Raw genomic sequence first — 20,515 nt, forward strand, 5'->3', positions numbered from 1 at the left:
ACTTAAACATGCCCTTGAAGCCACACTGTAGTTGTTTGTAAAGGGATTATGTAGTCGAGGTCCAGGGCTGGCTTGTAGGGCCTGTGTTCAGGGCACTGCAGCACAAGTTATTCACCAGGAACATCCAGCTGAGATGGTGAATTCAGTGGTGCTTACTTTTAGGTGTGGGGTAGAAATAAGCAAAAGGGATTGTGTTCCTGTAATGGAGTGAAGTCGGGTGTGGATCCCCCAGTGAATTCTGTGCCTTTAGCTCATGTGTCACACCAGGCAGCTTTGTGTCACACCTTCATTGGGCTCATTCAGGGCTCACCCCAATATTTATTTCCCTTGCACAGGTATAGGGAAAGTAAGAGGTTATCTTGTGTTATTGTGCCAATGTTAGAGACTTGGTAAAAACCAAGCACAGTCATGAATAAAAGATACCAAGGTACAATGGAAGCAGCTCTGTAGTGTGCCACACTAACAACATGGAACAGATGTTGGGTGTTCTCTCTTGTACAGATGTGAAGATCTGTTTCATACTGTTGCTGTAAGGTTTTTCAAGGTTTCAGTGTGAATATAATTTTTGTTGTCTCTGACTGTAAAAGTGTTGAGAGCTAATTAGTTTGAGGCTTTGCATTGCTTTTGCTGTTTAAATGTATTAGTTAAGCTGGAGGCTTTAGGGTTCCCCCTGCCCTACAACTCCTTTAGGTAGGTGTAGGTTTTGAGGTTTCTGAAAACTACTAATATTTCATCAGCTAAGTTGAAATGTTGAGTGTTTAGAAAGCTTGTGTTGGGACCAATGACAATACCTCCATGTAGTAAATCAGTGTCCTGAACAGTTTTGTCATTTACAGAAGCCATTTTCCATGGCACAATTTTAAGTACACCTTATGGGACAGTGACTACAGTCTTACTTTAAATGGCACTTTCATAAACAGTTTTGCCTGGAGCATTTTAACACCAAAATTTTAACACATTATTTTCTTGTGTTTGGCTTTTATTTCATGTCTCACACAATTAATCAATCAAGTATTTTATTATTTCAGTGCTCTTTGCTCCTGGATCTTTTAATCTATTTTGATTTTCTTTTTTAAACTTTTGTTTTAGTGTGTGTCTGCCCCTTTCCTATTCCTTTTCCTGGAGTCCTCTTTTCATTTCCTTGTTGTTGTTTTCCTCCTATTCATGTTCTCCTTAGGACTATTTTCCATGTTCCTTTGCCCTCCTTCTTTTTGCATTTGCTTGTAAAACACTCAGGACTTTGTTGAAATACATTTTAGAGATGCAGCTTTGGGACATATGAAAGATAGGGCTACTTATTTGAAAAGGCAACCAAGCACAGGAACTCCCTAGCCAATCTCTTTGTGCTTCACGTGGTTAGTACTGTGTTCCAGCTGCTGATTTTTTGACAAGATACTGCAGAGTAGATTTAGTTAAGTCTTGCTAGTGGGGAACCAAGGGCTACTCTAAAAACTGCTCTTTGCAACAGGGTGCTGTCCTGAGTTCTCCCATCCCATTTCTTGCCAATTACTCTTAGGGAATTCCTGTAGTGGGGGCTTGATGATCTAAGTATTCCCATGTGTTGCCAGTTTGATGGCTTGTGGGAGCACTTGACTTCAGGGACACAGAGAATTCCAATGTTTCTTTGCTCTCACTTGCTCGACCAATGCTTTAATGCCAAGGAGAGAGTTAGTAATGCACAAAAAGTCTTGAACTTCTTTCCCTGCCCTCTATTCACTCTGTATCAGTATTAATAGAAGTGGAGCATCCTTTGTGCTTCCTCAGCTCTTTTCCAAGTTTCAATTTCCATTTTCTTTCTTTGAAGCACAGAGAAGAGCAAACATACATAAATAAAACTTCATACTCAAGCCAAAATGCAATAGACACAATTGAATAGTAGTGAGTTAGGAATTTTAAGAGCTTTCTTATGAATATTTAATTACTACATTAACTGAGCAAATAAAGAACATGCTATTAATATTCATACAGTGTTAGCAGTGGTTCAGAGGAATTTAATTCACTTTATAGTTCATACAGCATCTTGTGTTGTGCAGGCCTTCAAAGAATGCCCACATCTGGAAAGGTAATAACACTACAGGTCTCCCTGGCTGCTCCTTAATCCTATGAATTAAGGTGTCTGTTCTTCTTTGCATAGCACATTTCCTAGTAAAATGCTTCAGTTATGTAATGCTATCAGAACCTCAAACAACTCTACAAAGAGCTCAGTGTGCTGTCTCCTCCGTATTTATTAGTGTACCTGCTTTGTGGCTTTTTGAGAGCAAAGTTTGGCAGGTATTTAACATTTGCTTGGTTTACTTCTGCTTAGGGCTTTAGAAATATTGATCCTCTGAATGATTGAGGTGGTTTGCTGAACAAGAGGTCAAATGCAGAATGTAAAACTGAATTCCTTTGATGTGAGTGACGTGCTCTTCCTGTGTGTGTTAGTTTCTTTTTTAAATGTAATTTGCAAGTTAATAGATTTTATCTAAGAATAATGCTTACTTGCCTGCTAGCTTTCATTTGCTTATTGAAAATAGGATCACTCATCCTCTTGTGTTGTCTTGCTCTGTAAATTCCTTATGGCCCTTTTGCCTTCATTTAGTAAGACTCCGGCTTTAAAGATTTTTCCAAGAAAAGCTGCACACATGTGAACAAGAAAAATGTTACAAATGCCATTCCTGAGTCCGACATTGCTCTTTTCTCTCCTGCTGGCTTATGAAAAGACATTAATAGATGTTGAATTAAGACTTCATCAGTGGGTCCATACTTCATTCACTTAGAAATCATTACAGCTATTTTTTACTGCATATAGTGATAATTACTCCTTTTGGCAGAGCAGAACTAATCTAATGTACTTTGGCTGCTGAAATCTGTGAAGAGCCAGGAATGATTTCTGTGTTGAATTGTTAACCCTGACTGTACAATTCTGTCAGTATCTCAGTGGGGCTTTGTCTGAGTATCTAGTAATCTGGTGTTAATTAACATACAGAGAGTAAAAAGAAAATCATTGTGACATCTAGTAGAAGTTTAATGTGCTCCTAATTTAGTAACCCTCCTTTTGGGATTGTTCTGTCAAAGATGGCATGTGATGGGGAACTGTCCAGCCTGGCTTATGGAAAGGAGCTCTTGATATACGAGCAGCTATATCTCTAAGTACCTGATTTTCTCCCTTTATGGGATGTGGCTGAAAGAATTGTAAGGGAGCTGGAAGTTTCCTGTGCATGCACACTGTGTAGGCACTGATGAAACCCTTGGATCTTTATCTGTAGTTACTGTTGCTCTTTTGTGTGCAGGTTCATGGTACAGTTTTGGTCTTGCTGCTGTGTAACTTTGGCTTGGCGACTCGAGGTGATGGTGCTGTTTGCTCACAGTAGCCAGTACTGGGATCTCTCTCAAATTCAGACTCAGCAGGATTTGAACAGCATTTTAATGAAGTTGATGCTGTTCCTATCGGCACAGTTGTTGCAACAAATACCAATGCAAATGGAACAAGTGAGAAGACAGGAATCTGCAACCCTCAGGGCATGAATCAACTTCTTGAAGGAAATTTTGAGGGAACAAGTTCTGTTTCAATGCTTTCTTTCACTGAAACAACTTGCACTTATCAATCTTGGTGACAGAATGTACAAAAGCAATTCTTCCAGTTAAATCCATTATGGAAATGTTTGCATTTCTCCTCTTGCTTAACAGGTATAAGTGCAGCGTTTTCCTTTTTGCATGTATTCTCATGAACAGAGTGGGGGAAAAAAAAAAGAGAGATTCCTAGCTAATCTGTTCTCATCATCATTCCAGGAACAGATAGGAAAGGTCAGGAGCTCATGTTTTGTAGTAAGCACTGAGGGTGTAGAAAGTGCATTTAAGTGTTATGGCAATGGTTTGCTTTTCTGTTCTTCTGACTTATATTCTTGTTTAATTCTGATTTTCTAAGAACATAAATAACCAATAGAAAAACCTCACATATTGAAAACTTGAATATGCTTCCTTGCGTGTAACATCAGTATTTCACAATTGAAAAAACAAAGCAATTGTACCTTCTGAGATGTGCCAATTGAAGCCAAATTTGCTCCTCTCATTGCTTCTTTTATAGATGTGTTTTCAAAGCCTGACCTTTCCTCAGCTATTTTTGCTGCAACGTGCTGTAATGTAAAATGCCATTGCTTTTTGGTTTTGCATAGAAGGATCTTCAAAGATAAGGCAAAGAAATTGCTGCAGCTGTGTAGTTTATAAAGTGCTGCCATTTAGAGGAGGAATAGGAGGGGAAGATTTCAGGACTTTGTGTGGTTGGCATGCCTTGTTTCTTCCACAGGGTATGAAGTGTATTTAGTGAGAAATGGGCTAAGTAGAGTCCCTTTTCTATGTTTTTTACTCTTTTATTATAGCTTCTACATGATGGTGGCTAGGAGCAACTGGTCTCAGTCTCTTTGCAGTTATTGGGAGCCTCCTGAAGTCTGTGTGGGGCTGGGAACACAACATGCACAAAAACCTGTGAAGTGCGGTGTTGAAGGGATGGGTGTTCCATGCCAGCAAAAGTGAATCACAGTGGGGGGAAAAAAAAACCACCTTTCCTGTCAATAAGTGACAGTGATCCAGTCTGGATTTAATACCCCTTAGAGCCTAGCATCTGCTTTAGACTGCCTTAGATAACTCAGGCTTCAGTATGTTGCTAGTTTGTCTTTAGGCAGTGTGGATGGCCGATCCAGACACGGGAGCTGCCAGCTTCCCAGGCTTCTGACTGAATATCTGTGCTTGTGACTCAATCATCATCATAAAGAGGAGGTGGAAGTTGAAACAAATACAAACAGCTTTTTTCCTCCTTCCCACTATTGGTAATTAAAATAATAAAAAAAGTGAATTAGAACTTTGTCTTTCCTGAATACTTGTCATTTCTTGGCCTTTCAGTTTTCACTCCCCTGACGGGTGTTGCTCTGTTGGAATTTCATTAAATGTCTTGTGGCACAATTTGATCTTCAGAGCTCTTTGTGTTGGTTTCTGAATGCCTGTAGAAGTGCTTTTAGTGCAGAGGATATGTTGAGTTATTGAATATTATAGTCTGTATCAAAAAGACCTTTATTCCATTGAAGTACTTCAGTGCCAAAATACGTTTTTTGAGACATACCTCAGACTATGGGAATAGAGGTTATATGATTTTTTTCCCCCCTTTTTTCTTTTGCATTTCATCTTTCACTTCATTAAAGGTCTGGTTTGAGAAATCCTTCTTCCCTGTGGGCAGCTTCAGACCTGCCTGTGCTTTTAGTATCCAATTAGTCATTTCTATTCAGTACCCTTTGTAAAATATTTCTGTGCATTTCTGTCAGTGCACACAACAATGTTCTGTGTGGAAAAAGCCTCAAATAAATGTTTTTGTGTGAAGTGGCAAATATTGTGGGAGAAAACAGTATACTATTTCTGCGGGACCTGGTATAATTGGATTTGCCCATTGTCTTGTGTTTTAAGGTTCAGACAAATACAATCCCAATTATATAAACCATACCTGCTTTTTTAAGGTGGGAGACCCACTTTTTTCCCCAAACTTGCTTGTCATTTCAATAAATGCTGTTAGTTAGTGCCTCTTGCAAAATTACATTCAGTGTAGAACAGACCAGAGGCCACTAGAACCTATTCCATATACCCACAGTGGTTTATCACAGGAGTTACACCATTTCAGCAGCCCTGACAGTGGCTGCATTATGTAGTAGTGAAACATTAGAATGTTTTAGAAATGTTTTCATACTCTGTAGCTGTTAATACTGAAAAGTGTGTTCAGGCTCCTGAGCCCCCGTCACAGAATCACAGAATGGGGATGGGTTGTGATTTCTGTCCATCTGTCTCTAGTGCTGGATATAGTCTTCTTTTGTGGCATGTCTGTGGATCAGCAAGAGAGAAGTTGAATTTCTCACTAGTGTCAACTTTTTTGTGCTCATGGCTTATACTACCCTACTGCAATATATTACTGATCTGTGAACTGAGAATTCTGGACTACTGTAGTGTAAGCCATGTAGTTTAAAAAAGGGTGAAAAAATGTATCATGAACTATTCCAAGGGAATGTTTTTAAGTTATGTTATTTTTTTTAATGGAGACCAGTTCTTGTACTGCAAGACAGTGTTTCCTGTGGAGGAGACTTTGAGTGAGGTTTAGCTCTCCTTGCCTCTCTGAAAACTGGGTACCCAGCTGCTCTAATGATCTCCCTTGTGGTGTGCTGAACTATAATGTTTTCTTTTGAAAAAAGAAACACAATAATGCAGTAGGCTTCCAAATATCCTGAGGACTGTACTTACTAATGAGAGGCTGCAGAGTGATGGTGCCTTTTTCTTACTGCCAGCGAGGAAGGTTGTCTTTTATAGAACTTCCTAGGTTTTAGCAGTGTGCTCTTTTTTAATTTGGAGGCTTCTCTTACTAATCTTTACATCTTCGTACAATAACCACAGTGATAAAAACCTTTGTTGTCAATGAGGCAAACTGTTTCTTTAGAAGATTGCAGTATGAAGAAGTTTTGGAGAGAATTCTGAAAGTTTTCTGGGTAATGTAATCAAATAATTTTTCTGAAACATTAGCAGCACATAACAAGGGTTTTTAAAAGACTTTTTCATATATTGTACTGCAAAATGGATTCATTTAAATATGAAAATGCTTTTGGTTCTAGTAGTTTTGCAGCTTTATCCTTATAGCTGCTGTGGTTACCTTAATAGTATTAAGAATTTCATTTTGATTTTACAAGAGAAAACTGATGGACATGGAATCATTATAGGGCCAACTCGAACTCACTAAGCAGTCTTTGAAGTTGCAAGGGGTTAGACTGTGATGTCAGGACACCTCTCCTGCTGAAGGCATGGCCTGGCACACACTCAGTGATGATGTGCTCCCATCTCAAGCACAGGCAGGTTTGACAGATGCTTACCATTGGTTTCTAGAGCCTGCAAGACATGTTATGTGTTATATGGCTATTGAATATTAGATCATAATTAGCTTAAACCTGCTTAACATAATGATACATGCTAATGAATTAGCATTTAAAAAACAAAAAAGAGGGGCAGAGCAAGATGAGGAATTAGATTCTTACTGTTAGAATATTCCAAAGAATTTGATTTACTACTTAGAGTGTTGGTGCTTTAACATTTCCTTGGAAACATGTGAGCTTGTAATTTCTTGTAATATGCTTTCTAATCTGCTTAGCTATAATTCATAGTAACAATAATTTAAACAAAAGGCTGATGTCAGAAAATTACTTCAAATTTCTTTAAATTTAGAGGCAATTAATAAATCTTGTTGGAAAAATGCTGCCATATTTATCATTCATTGTAGGAGATGTCTGGTAAGAACAGTTGGAGCGGTTTTGCTGAAGGAAGAGGACATCTTGTTTGTGAAAAACTGCTGATCCCTTAAATGGTTCTTTTAGCTATATTAAGAAGCTAAATGCAACTCACTAAAATGCTCTTTAGCAAATCTAGGTCGGATTTTAGGCCCATGACAGCTCCTGTCTCTCCCTTAACTTCTTGTTCCCTTTAGAGGTAAACAATTTAATGCAGCTGTAAGCTTTCTTTGCACTGGGAGACTTCAGCACTAACTAATATAAGATCAAAACTTAGGTTTCAAAAAGGCAGCTGAATTTTCCAGTGGGAATCACTGGAAAATTTTTGAGAGTTTTGATGTAATGAAATAGATGGGTATTCAAGTTGAATCAGTATTGTGCATTGGGCAAACCTAGTGGCCATGGATAGCTTTTAAGAAAAATAATAAAAAATATGGGGAAAAATACAGCAGAAAACAATAATAACTTGGTATGTGCCATCTTGCTTTTAAACCTCATTTTAAAGACCAGCTCATTTTCTGCCTATGTGATGGAGGAGGAAGCACTTATGTTGAACATCTGTTGGCCTTCTAACCTTGCAATTTTGACTTCAAAATTATAATCACTGCAAAACCAGATAAGCTTGCCACATTGACTAAGCAAGCTCGACTAATTCTTAAAATTGCACTTGGCATAAAAGCAGTCTGGCATAAACACAGCGTTGTCCTTGGGCAGCTCAGTGTGTAGCCCAGCAATGACTGCCTCGTGAGAGCTGGGAGGTGCGTGCTGGAGAGGCTCTTGGAAAGGGGAGAAAAAGGTGCAGGTCCACCCAGCACAGCTGGGAATGCTTAATGTTGGTGAGGCCCTGGTCAGTCACAGGTGCTCTCCTGGCAGCTTTGGGTTGCACAGGAATGGTTTCTGAGGAGTTGCTTTATGAGGAGTTTGTTGACTGCCCTGATGTCCATGGCCATTGACTGGAGCTGTCTGCTCTTGCAGCATCTCTTGTTGATCAGTGCTTTCAAATGTGTGCCCTTGCTGTAAATCTGGTCTATCAGGTGCTCCTCTGTTCCTGTGTCTCACTGGGTAGCTCTGTAAGATGTGAAGTAGGGCTGCCTGTTGAATTGGTACAGCTGTGACACTCAATATCAAAAATACTGCTTTGATCAAAACAGGAAGATGTAATATATAGCAATTCTATAATCCATCCTAATGTGAGTGATCCTCATGAATCTGCTAAAACATGCAGAACTCTGTAATACTGAGTTGCTGTGTCAGTACTTTTAAAATGCATATTCAAAGCGTGGTGCAGGGTCCTTTGAAATGCTGCTGCTTATAAATATTGTATTTGATTTTAGCTGTGGTTCATAAGACTACAGCAGTATCTTTAGGAAGCTGATGTCCTCACAAGGTGCTAACACCTCATGGAGCTAATTGTTATCAAGAGTGCATATTACCCTTTTTAGCTATCCCTCTGAAGTTACTGATGCTCTTGACAGTTACTGTCTTTTGGCCTGGTAAGGTCTGGCAAACAAAACAATCCACAGGAAAATGCATTAAAAGCCTTTTAAGGAGATCATTGTGGCAGAGGCTTTATTCTTTTTCAGACTCAGGTGATCATTGATGCATGTGGATAACTTAGAGGGAAATTGCCTTTGATTCAGTATGGAATTCAAGGTGGTCTGAGCATCTTAAATGTCTGCTAAATTTAAATGACTTCACTGCAAACTTCATCTGCTCTTCTATGCCAGATGGAGAATATGTATTCATAAAGTCTTTAGTGTGTGAAAACAGTGCACATGCATTCCTTAAACATTCAAGCTAGAATTTAACAGATGAAATGATTGATTTATACATGAATAATAACTCTAGCATATTAATATACTTTTTTTAAGCTAACTTATTTGTTTCGTTCTTTGCTGTCCGTAGGGAGCTGAAAAGTAAGCCTGTCTTTAGATTATTATGTATCTAGCAGCACATTGTCACATCTTTTTGTTTATGTAAAAAGAGGGAAAATAGTTCCTGTTCACAAAGTGTCTACTCAGAATTTGGTTAATTAAGAATCTGGAGAGAATTCAGTTTATGGCAGAATTAAGACCAATGGAGGATCACAGCATAGAGGAAGTGCTCACTTAGAACTAAATGTATTAATAAATATTACTGTGTGTTTGGGACCAAAGTGAGCATGTATACTGCTAATTTACACACTTGACACTTGGCATTTCTGTTTTCTTTCCCCTAGTTTCTCTGCTTGAAGAATATAAGGACTTTTCTTTCGGCATGTTGTGAAATCTTTGGAATGAAGAAAAGTGAACTTTTTGAAGCATTTGATTTGTTTGACGTGAGAGATTTTGGAAAGGTAAGGATGCTCTTGATTGTATCCCAAGTAACACCTTTGTTCTGCTGCTTGCACAGACAATACTTTTTTTGGTAGCTGTGATATAAAAGTTGTGAATAATGGACGAGCATTAGTTATGAAAAAATAGTGGAGAAGAATTACAAAAGCAGAAAAAGTAGGTTTGTATTGGAGGGGCTAAAAAAGGGCAGGGAAAAATACTTGGCAAGAAAGTTCTGAGCATGTGAAAAGCCAAGATAAATGGTTTCAAAGATGCTGAGTTAAAGGGAAATGAAATGGAAGAAGAAAAGCTGTGGGTGAGTGCTGCCTGGTGAAATCACTTGGGCATAAATTGCGTGGATTCAGAAACTCTGGGCCTGTACATTGTGAGCCCATGTGGTGGCACAGAACATGTTTCTGTAGTCTCGGGTGCTTGAAATTCACCCAGAGAATTTGCCCTTGTACAATTAGTTTTTGGTGGTTACTTGTTTTTTTTTTCCTAACCTGCTGTAAAGCTCAAGACACAGCTATGATAGGTTAATGTGACTGTTCATATTTACAAAGTATATTTACAGTATATTCTGTAAGTCTGACTACTTATTCTACATGTAAAGCTTTTTCCAGTCTGTTGTTCAGCCTCCTACATATGTTTGATCTGTCATTGCCAACATGTTTAGTTCAACTTCAGTTTCTGCTTTTGAGTCATAGTATCATTACCTAATTTCACAGGAAAATGTCTAAAAATAATCTGAAGTAGCACTAAAAATAGTTATTTATTCAAATTTAGTGTTATCTTTAGCATTATTGCTTTTTAAAAGAGATCATAATTTTACTATCTGAATTTTATAAACTTTTCTTTTTATAAGTAGACATAGAGGTAAAGGTGATGTAAGAGTGCAAGAATGAATCAGGGCTGCAATGTGATTGTTTGAAATGGGTCTGTGATTATCATTAACCTAAATAGCTACTTATTTTTCTCAGTCTTCTGTCTGATTTTAAGTCTTTTGAGCATTAAATTAGATAACCTGATAATTGCACCTGTTCAGTTTTGCTAAATGTCTTGTCTTCACAAATCATATTTAAGACAAAGCTTTTCTTTAAAATATAGTCCTTTTGTACAAATTTGGCTCATTAAAAATGAGATTTGTTATTGTTTTGATTGTGCAAGTAGCAGAAGAGTTGAAAATTGTTGGATTTTATTGTTTCGTGTGCACTAGCCGTGTCCTATTTAAGGTATTTACGTCATTTCTCAAAGCTTGATTCAACCTTTGATACCTATGCCTAAGGAATTTTTTTCCTATTGCATGTTAAAATTGCTTGCTGAAAGTTTCTCATTTTGTGCCATGTAAAGATATCCTGTTTTTAATACAGTCTAGTTTTAAAAAAAGGTTTTACAGTGCAAATTGTTCTTGCTGCATCATTGAATACTCAGCAAAAACAGTTTCTGAATTAATGGGGAATTTAACCCAAAAATGTTTCTGGTACTGTTGATATGTAATTTTAACAGAATTTATTTTGGAATATGACTTTACTTAAATAGAAATAACTGGTTTAAAAAAAACCAACTGTATTTCATCCATGTTATTTAATTGCTCTCCCCAAAGTCAATTGGAATGTTGAGACATGGATTTTTTTACTGTTTGTGTCCTCCGTATAGCACAAATAGACTAATTATGCCTGGAACTTGTTTTCCACTTGTAATGCATCCAAGCAATGACTTGTCCAGTCTAGGTCACCTTTCTTGGAAAGCTATCAGGTGAAACTGCAGTGACAAATTTGAGGTCAGGTGCTGCTGTGTGGGATTCTCTCATGAGATGAGCTCTGTGCGTGGGAGCAGCTGCTCGAGCAGAGGTGGAGATGCTGGGTTGAACAGGGCTGTGCAGCCCTTGCCATGGTTGTTGAGCAGCTTTCAGGTGCCTGATGGCTCAGCTGCTGAGTTGCTCCCACCGGGTGCTTGTGTGGAAACTTGCCATGCACAAGTGGAGCTTGGCATAGGCAGAGTTCAGAAGGGCTGAGCTGTATGTTTGATAGCCTGGGCAAATGAGTACATAGTGACCTTCTGAAAGGGGCTGTGAGTTTCAGGCCATCTATGGAAGTGGAAGGAAAAATGGTAACTGCATTAAATTAATAAAATTGCAAGTAAAGAAGAGGTGTGCTGAGTTATTTGTGTTCCTTTAAGTGTATTGTTTGTACAGTAAGCAGAAAATATCTTCAAGTGGCATGGGATTTCAATTCCATATCTAATAATGTATTTACTACTTGGGAAATTCTGAGTGTTAGTAACAGTGGTAAGAATAGGAAAGTGTATCTTTTTCAAGTTGTTCTTGGCTTTTCACTTGGCTTTGAACTTTCCCCTTCATTATATTTTCCTGTGAATAACAACTGTGATACAGCTGTACATGTCCAGCTTCCTTGAACAGACATTGTATGTATGCAAAAAGCCAAAAAGATAGTGCTGCAGATTTTTCCTGCTACTGCAAGCAAGTCATCCTGCCATTTCTAAAAAAGTTCTTTAAACTGCTCTCTCTAAATGTGTGCAAAATATGAATGATCTTAAAATGATTACAGGTGTAAACAAAGAGAGGAGTATGATTTTAAACTACTGTTTTCTAAATTCTTGCTCAAATAAGTGATGTGATGAGCATGTGTATTACTTTTTATGCATTTCAATGTACTAGAATCTCTCTTCAGATGTCTTAGTTCTGGTGAGATATAAATAAACTGTTACTGAAGTGTCTCTGTAACCCTTATCTGGGACTTTTAAATGTTTCAGTTTAGTTTATAAAGAAATTGTGATTGAATTTATTATCTTAAGATGGGATGTTTTGTTTAGTATGAAGACTTTAGTGACTATTTAAACATGCTAGTGGAGGGAACAACAGCCATGTGTCAGCTGTAAATGAACAATGTGCCTTCAAGGAAGTAAGGTTGAAGGGGAGAAATAAGGTGAGAGACCTGATTAGGGCGACCAATTTTTTTTTTTTTTTAATATTCTGATATTTTTCAACTCTTTAAAATGGCAGGCAAACCCTGAGCATTGCAGAAGTAGCAGCTGTATCCTGCCAATATAGTCACAAGACTTTTAACAGCCTTTTTGAAATACTGGTTACAAAATGTTGTAATGGTGAAGCTTGCACTTAGTAGTTAGAGGTAAATGAGCTGTTTCCAGATGCTTTGACATAGTGTATGGAAATTTGACTTGAACTTTGTGCTCCACTTTTCAGAGACTTTGATCTCTTACTGATTAGAGAAAAAGAAGGGTGTATGTGGAGTGAACGGGAATCAGAGGTGAAGCTGAAGCAGCAACATGTAAATAGCTAAAGAATAGGGTAAGAAAATAGCAAGAAGGTAACCTCATGTGTTTTTAATGTACATTCTGTATGAATATTGATATTAGCTGTTACAAGATTAGAGTTTTCATATCTTTAAAATATAACAGCCCAGTTTCTTATTTTTAGACAGTGGGTGAAAAAAGAGGGGCTACATTACACAGGAGTAGGAAGGTTCTTTAAATCGTGCTTTTAAAAACTATATATAGCTTGGTTTTCTTGGAGTTTTGTGGTATTCACCCATTCCCACTCATTCACCTTTCTATCAGTAAATTTCAGTGTTGTTGCATTAAGTTCCTGACAGAGCATGAAATGCTCTCCCACACACTGGAGGTGCCAGACAGTGTTTTCATTCTGAATTCCATGCTGGAGAGTCATTTTTCACTACCTCAGGGCTGTCAGGTTCTTCCTTTCTACCTGTGTGCCAGAATAGGCAAACACTGTTGGTACTTGTTCTTTCAGCTCTGAGCCCTGCACGCTCCTCCAGCAGCAGCCTTTGTTGCTTGCTGCACCACAACAAATTGTTGCTATCCCTATTCTCTGAAGGAAGTTTGTAACTAATGTCTTGCAGAAATGGGAATCTGAGGATTAGTTCTGTTGATGTCAACAGATGCTCCCTGGATTCAGAGAGCTGTGTTTGGGTTCCTGTGGGGGAAAATGGTGTCCAGCAAGTGTCAGAAAAACACCCTTTGTGTGCTGTGCTTTTAAATTTCCTAAAGAATGTGTAGCTGAGCATGAGGTGTTTTCATGATATAAGTGATCTAATATAAACATAGAAATCCCCCTTGTAGGGATACTGCATTAGATATCTAGAAATAATGTACAATATTCAATTGTGATTTTAAAAAGACAAACAAGGAGCTCAAATATCAAGTGCCACCAATGAAATAAGTACCTAATTGTTTAAAAGCATATAAAAATGCCTAGTGTAGCTTACTCTGACACTTAAAAGGCTGCTTTATGTGAAAACAAGCAACTGCAGTGAAAATATTGAGTTGCATATACTCCAGTCACGTAGTTGATCATTTCAGTCGCTCCCTTACTGCAAAGGAAATCTGGGCAGTGATGCAGGAGAAAGTCATGCTGAAGTTGAGAATCCTAGTGTGTTAGAATTCCCTCAGGTTTAATGGATTCCAGGAAGATTGGACAGATGTGCGTGAAATACACACACCAAAAACAACACAACAAAAAGCAACTGTTATTATAAAAATTAGACATCCTTCCAGGAAAAGTGTCTAAAAAATCTTATGTAAAAGTGAAATAGTTCTGATTATCTGCAGTTGTTTCATGTTTTGTTTGTTGAGTTTAATCAGTGGAATAATAGAGCAAAAGATGATCACTTCATGCTCATAGAGTTGTATTAAAACTGCAGAACATGCCAAAACATAGTATATTTTTGTGAAGATACTAAAATGAAGAGATTGAACTGATAAAGACAAGCCTATCATTAAATGCAGAGCTCTGTATCTTCACTGTCTGAGCTCTTTCAGTTGTAAGATAAACTCCAAAAAAATTCTTAGTGGTTTGCTCAAGAAGCTAGCTTGTTTTCAGTGTAGCATTTCAGTGAGATGGACTGGTTTGGGATAAATGACACTTGAACTTCTCCAAGATGTACTTCTATGTGGGGAGGAAGGAAGAAACAGAAGAAAGGGACAGGTTTCAGCTTTCTTCTCCATGGAGATGCTTTAGACAAAATGTACAAGAAGATACTAGCCTGTTGCAAAACTGCTGAATTGCTTGCTATGTAGGGACCTTTTTTGTTAGTTACCACTGCTGTTTGTGTAGAAATAAAAAAAAATAAAAGTCAAGCACTTAGTAGACTCCCTAAAATCATCCTTCAAATGGTAAAAAAAAAAATCACTTCCAGCCCCAAAGAACATAAATCATGGTTTTGGGCAAAGCACTGAGGTGGGTGAAAAAGTGGGGTGAGTCATGGTATAGCTCATGAGCCACATTACTGAAATGTCCCTGAAAACTTGCAGAAATGGTTTGCCATAGTGTAACCAGGGAGACTGTTACCAATGCTATATAAATTTAGTGTCATTAATTGTAACACTTGGTTGCAGTGATCAGTGCCAGGTAGTCTGCAAATGTCTAGGCATTTATCTTCAATAAGCCTAATAGCATTAGCAAGAACTTATAGCTTCTGCATGAGCATGTGTATTTAGGCCAGAATATTTCTGGATTATGGTCTTGCATGTTTCTGTTCTAGAATACTGGTGGACTGTCACCTCGCTGGTCTTTCAAAATGGCGTTTTATTAATTTCTTTTGGGTCTGTCACAGCTTTTAAAGTTACATTGTTGACTTCCAATTGATGAAAATGTTAACAATAATGTTTGGGTTTGACCATATAACAAAGCATTGAATGCAGCACAAATATTTGATCATTAATGAAAAATTCTCATCCAAAAGAGTGTTTGGGATATTTCTGTTCTATAATGTGGTCATGTTAGTTTTCAGCAAATGTTATCAGTTACAAAGCCAAGGTTAACAAGAAACTGCTAATATGAGAGAATAAAGCTGAGTTTCTGTGCTAATTTCTTTGTTCTTAAGACCACCTTATTTCTTGTTCTTCAGACCACCAAATGTTATCTGTGTCTGATTGACCTATCTTGAGGACGCTGAACTTATAACATTGAATTCTGGTAGTGTATGTTTCCTGTTGAGGTCAAAGAGAAAGAGGAGGGTTGAAGCATGAGTAGCTTTAACAGGTTTGAAGACTTAAATCTTCTCACACATTTGTTTATACAGATGTTTTTAAACTTTATTAATTCTTTGTAGTGCTTGTAATACAAGCATTTCAGTAACCAGAGGGTGGTGAAACTGGCATCTAAACCCAGACTTCCTGAATTTACAAATACTGGTCTAAATAACAATAATATGAACTACAAATAAAACCAGAAGGTAATAAATGAGTGATTTGTAGAGGAAGTTCATATCAACTTTGAAGAGGTTTGTGTATGTATTTTATGCTGTGATAGTGAAATTGTTCACTGCCAAAGAAGGGTAGGAAACGTTTTTTGTCTTGAAATAAGGTACTGTGCAAGATATAGTAGGATCCTTATTCAAAAGCAGTAGTAAAGTGGACACCCCATTTAAAATAGGAAATGATTTTGTGCAGGATCGAAATAAAATGTATTCAGTTTCTTTTTGGTTTATCCATGAAGGGGTTTGGTTATACCAAGCTTAGCTTAATGACTATGGTGCTTGTAAACTGTTCTTTCCTAATGTTCAGTGTGGTTCCTCTGTGCCTGGCCTTTTGTCTGAGCAAAAGCTGACCCAAGCAGCACTGTGGATTATCTAGAATACAGAGTTTTGCACTCTTCCCAGCTTTTCTTATTGCTTCCTGCAGTTCACTTTGCATCTTAGCTGACTGTATCTTGACAAAATTGAAGAGAAGGAGGCAGGGAAGTGCAAACAAATGAAAATGGTGTTGAAAACTGAAAAACTTGAAATATTTATCAATCCCCATGTTGCTTGCCAAATGTCTTTCATTGTATTTGTTAATGAAGACAACAGTAGTTCAATTACCTTGATATATTATTATGCGTAGTTTTTTATAAAGTAATGAATTTTATTACTTTTATTACTCTGTTCTAGAAGCAAGAATTTAGAGTTACTAAGTAAAATTGCTAAATTTGGTTTTTTGCCTCCTTTTTTTTTTTCCATTGGAATGATTTGTGGTACTGAAAGATGCCTTCTAACCATCCTCTCTCCCTTCTGCCTTTCTTCCCTCCATCTCTTCTATATCATGGGTTTCAAAGATGATTGAAGGGCATCTGTGCTGAACCTCCACCAGAGTGATTGGGCTAATCTTGGACTCCCCCTCAGAGGCACAAATTGGCAGCTAGGGGCATGTGGTTTAAACCATCACCTAGCCAATGTTATTTCCTCTGAAGAGCTAGGCATGAGGAGCATTCTTCAAGAGAAGCTGCTCCTGATATCCTGGGCCACACTTGGGAAGTGTTCCTATGCTGGGGGAAAGCCAGGCAGGCCAGGATTTCTCAGTCTGCTGAGCTTCCCCTCTTCCTGCAGGCAAGGAGGGGACTGCCTTCAGCTTTGTATGATTGGGAGGTCTGTGGAAAGCAGGAGTGCACTTGAGTGCAAAGTCCAGTAGTTGCACCTTGTTTCTTGGTAAGTATAAAAAGCTCAGGGTTTGTTCAACCTGAGGCATGCTCTGGTTGTTAGACTGCTTGCAAATTCATTCACTGCTTTTTCTGTCCAGCTTCAGTAGAAAGTGAAAGCGGCAGTGAATGGTTTGCAGCAGGAAACACAGTTTGAGTATTTCATAAAAAGGAAATAGGTACGAGTTAATGAGAAATGTTTGCAAACTGTTGGAGGTGATGGCAAAGCTGGAGAAGTGTTTGCTGATCAAGAATTGTGTTCTCTGGTTCTTAATTCTGACACAATAATTGATATGAATAAATGTCAACAGCACATGCCTTTGGAAAGCATCTTGAATAGCTGGGTAATGGAAAAATGTCAGAAGAGTGTATTGCAATTTATTTATCTGTAAATCCAAAAAGCTTACATTGTAAGATGAGATCACAAAGACTATCTTGCTGAGAAAATTAATGCATCTTTCTCTGTAAACGCCGAAACATGTAGGGAAATGGCTTTTTCTTCTTTTCAAAATGTATTATAGCAGAAATGTGGGATCATAGGTTTTGAGTCTTAGATGTTTATGAAACTTTGATGTATGAAATGAGATTTATTTAGAAAAGTTCTATTAAAGAAGTTGTTAAGTGTTTTCATGCCTCCATGAGATTTTAAAAGTGAAACATTGGTAGTTGAACACTGAGGACTTAATTTCCAAACCAACCATTCAACAACTAAATCATTCAGTGCAAAATTTTATAATGAATCTATTAGCTGATAAACTTGGCAATGTGTTTAGAAACAGTTGTAAATAATGACAGTTGCTAAGTAGAAAGTACTATTACAGAGGAAATAAAAGTACTGGCAAATAAAACTATTAGGAAAAGTGAAATTAAATGGCAGCCTTTAGCTACTGCTAACCTCTACAAGTAAATAAGGCCTTAGTATTCATCCAGTTAGAGTTTAAAACTCTGATATGCCTGCATGGGTCTCTAGACCAGCCTGTGAAGAGCCTTAGGCAATAGTTAGACTGTGTAATGCAGCACCATGCTGAAGGGGCTGAAAAATGATATTGCTTGAGTTTTTGGAATGTACTATTCTGAGCGTATTTTCATACACAAATTTTAACTTTATTATGATAAAATTGCCAAATTAGAGCTGTATATAAGTTTGAGTAGGTTGCATTTATGTCTTCAACTGGATCCCATTTTGTTCTGGGAACATGTAAGGAACACTTCACAGAATTACTTTGGAAAAGCCAACTGAGGCCTACTTCACATAAGTAAAATTTATTCCCCAAGTCAGCTTTAAGTTGCTGGAAGGTTTAAGGTGTTTTTCAAGTAGAACTAATTGGAGCAAAACTCCATCAGTGACATTGTAGAAGGACATGATGTGTGTTTCCTGCAGTGGCTAACTGATACGAGCTGTATAATTCAGTGTACTATGTAATCAATTTTTTGACCAAAATATGTAAACTACTTGAGGGAGGGTTTACTGCCTGTGCTCTTGAATTAGAGTAGAGCAAAAAATTGAATGTAGGTCACCGGTGGGTTGGGGAGTTTTACACTAATTCCCATTCAGCCTTCACTGTTGTCCAAAACTCACAGCAGTTTAAAGAGATGCTGTTGATTGCACAGTGACTCAGTAGGGCATAATGTAGCTGTTTTCTCCTCCAGTGACAGACAAAAATAGAATGATCTTTGTGAGTGGTATGAGGCATAGCCCCAGCTGTGTGCCCTCTGACTGCTGTACCTGAACATACCTTGGGAGTTCTGTCTGGGCTGAGGGAGATAACTAGGAGGTGACAGAAGCCTTGGAGAATAAAACATGGCATGAGGAAGGGACACAGTGCTAAGCTTGTGGCAGCCCTGTCCAGACAGTTGACTTAACTTGTCTAAATACTATCACTATCAAAGTCCTGATAAAGGGTTGGAGTTGCCATGCAGTGGAGTGATCCTCTGTGATGTATTCATGCCTTCAAAAACAGCAGAACAAGGAGTAGGACCCAATTTCTTAATATCTATTTTACCTTCAAGTTTTCTTTCAAATGCTTTCCTCACTTAGATAATAAATAATAAATTAATGGCTGTTTGAAACAAGTGGCTAGCCAAGAATAGCTGTGCGCATTTTTAAGACTGTTTACTTGGCTGTTGCAATTTCTTCTGAGTTTATCATATCTTTTGGTCACCACCAGCTTGTTTGAAAAGTACTATATATATGTACATAAACATCTGTTGAGATTTAAGCACTTGTGTATATGGCAGCCTCTTGTAGAACTTATTTGCTTTACTAAATATTGTTGAGTGATGTAGTTCTGGGTTTATTCTGAGACTGAATTTTAGTGTTTTGATTTGGGGAGGACCTCCCTTAGACTTTTTCAGCTAACTAAAAGGAAAGTTGAGACAATCTGGGTACCTTAAATAGTGGTTGGACACAGTCTGTGATCTGTGAGAAGCAATCTGGGTATTAGTAGACAAGCTTCATTAGGAATCTTGAAGTTTAATTAACTCACTGAAGTTAATGAAAGTCCTTAAACCACCTGATTAGAAATGTCACTGTTTTCAAAGTGGTGAGGTCTGCATTTTTATATATGCTAACTTGGAAGATGGATATAAGATGGTTTCTCTCAGTTGCAAAAACATGTTTGTTAAAAGCATGATCACACCATATTAGAAAACAAACAGGTTTTTCCTGGCCAAATTAGTACAAAGTTGCTTTAAATTAGGATAAATATTTTTATTTATATTAATATTACGATCAAATTTTATCATGTTATTTCATCATAGAAAAAGTGAGTTCTAGACCAGACATCTGATATAAAATTCTCAATGCTGTCTCCCTTTCCATGAACATTTTCTTATAAAACCAAACAAATTGGAATATGAGTTAATCTCTTTTTCAGACCACAGGGAAGAGTAGTTTTCTTACATCTTGCAAGCATCTAGCCAAACGTAGTAAGAGAATTTGAATGCTAGCAACTTGAGCATAACATGTACTTTGATTTTTGAACTTTTGCAAGGTAATTGACATTTAGGTTTTGGGGGTTTTTTTGATGAAGGTTTGCCACCCACAATTGGGTGGCATGAATTTGGAATCTGTAGGAGTCACAACTAAACTGATTTTAAATTTTGCTTTGTGTGTATTATTAATTAGATTAACCATGCTGATGCTGGATACAGAGTTAAATGGGAGTGTATGAGAATGTTTCTATTCAAATTGTGGGGCTTTTAGGTAATTGCTTCTGCCTGTTTCTCTTGTGGAAGTGACTAATCCAAGACTGTGTCTTGAACAGTCTGCTAAATACTAGAAAAAGGTGCCACTTTCAGACTTAACAAAGCCATAACACAGCAAGCAGCAGAATGCTCTGGCCACAAGCTCTGGGCAGCAGAACTGCTGCTTTCCTTCTTCCATGCTTGCCTCTTGGTGCTGCCCTGTGCTCACCCTTGCCTGACACCCAAAGAATTCAGTCTGATCATTCCTACTTAGGCTT

General features: G+C 37.7%; 1 protein-coding gene across 2 annotated transcripts in view; it reads left to right on the plus strand.

Moving 5' to 3' along the window:
* The window catches only part of VAV3 (vav guanine nucleotide exchange factor 3), a 147,447-nt gene that overhangs the window by 18,613 nt on the left and 108,319 nt on the right, over positions 1-20,515 (plus strand). For both annotated transcript variants that reach the window (XM_064719563.1, XM_064719564.1), the window contains exon 2: positions 9,505-9,621. In XM_064719563.1, coding sequence (XP_064575633.1) covers positions 9,505-9,621 — 117 coding nt within the window. The remainder of the gene's footprint in view (positions 1-9,504; positions 9,622-20,515) is intronic.

The sequence above is a fragment of the Zonotrichia leucophrys genome, chromosome 8 (genome assembly GCF_028769735.1).
Source record: "Zonotrichia leucophrys gambelii isolate GWCS_2022_RI chromosome 8, RI_Zleu_2.0, whole genome shotgun sequence".
Lineage (NCBI taxonomy): Eukaryota > Metazoa > Chordata > Aves > Passeriformes > Passerellidae > Zonotrichia > Zonotrichia leucophrys.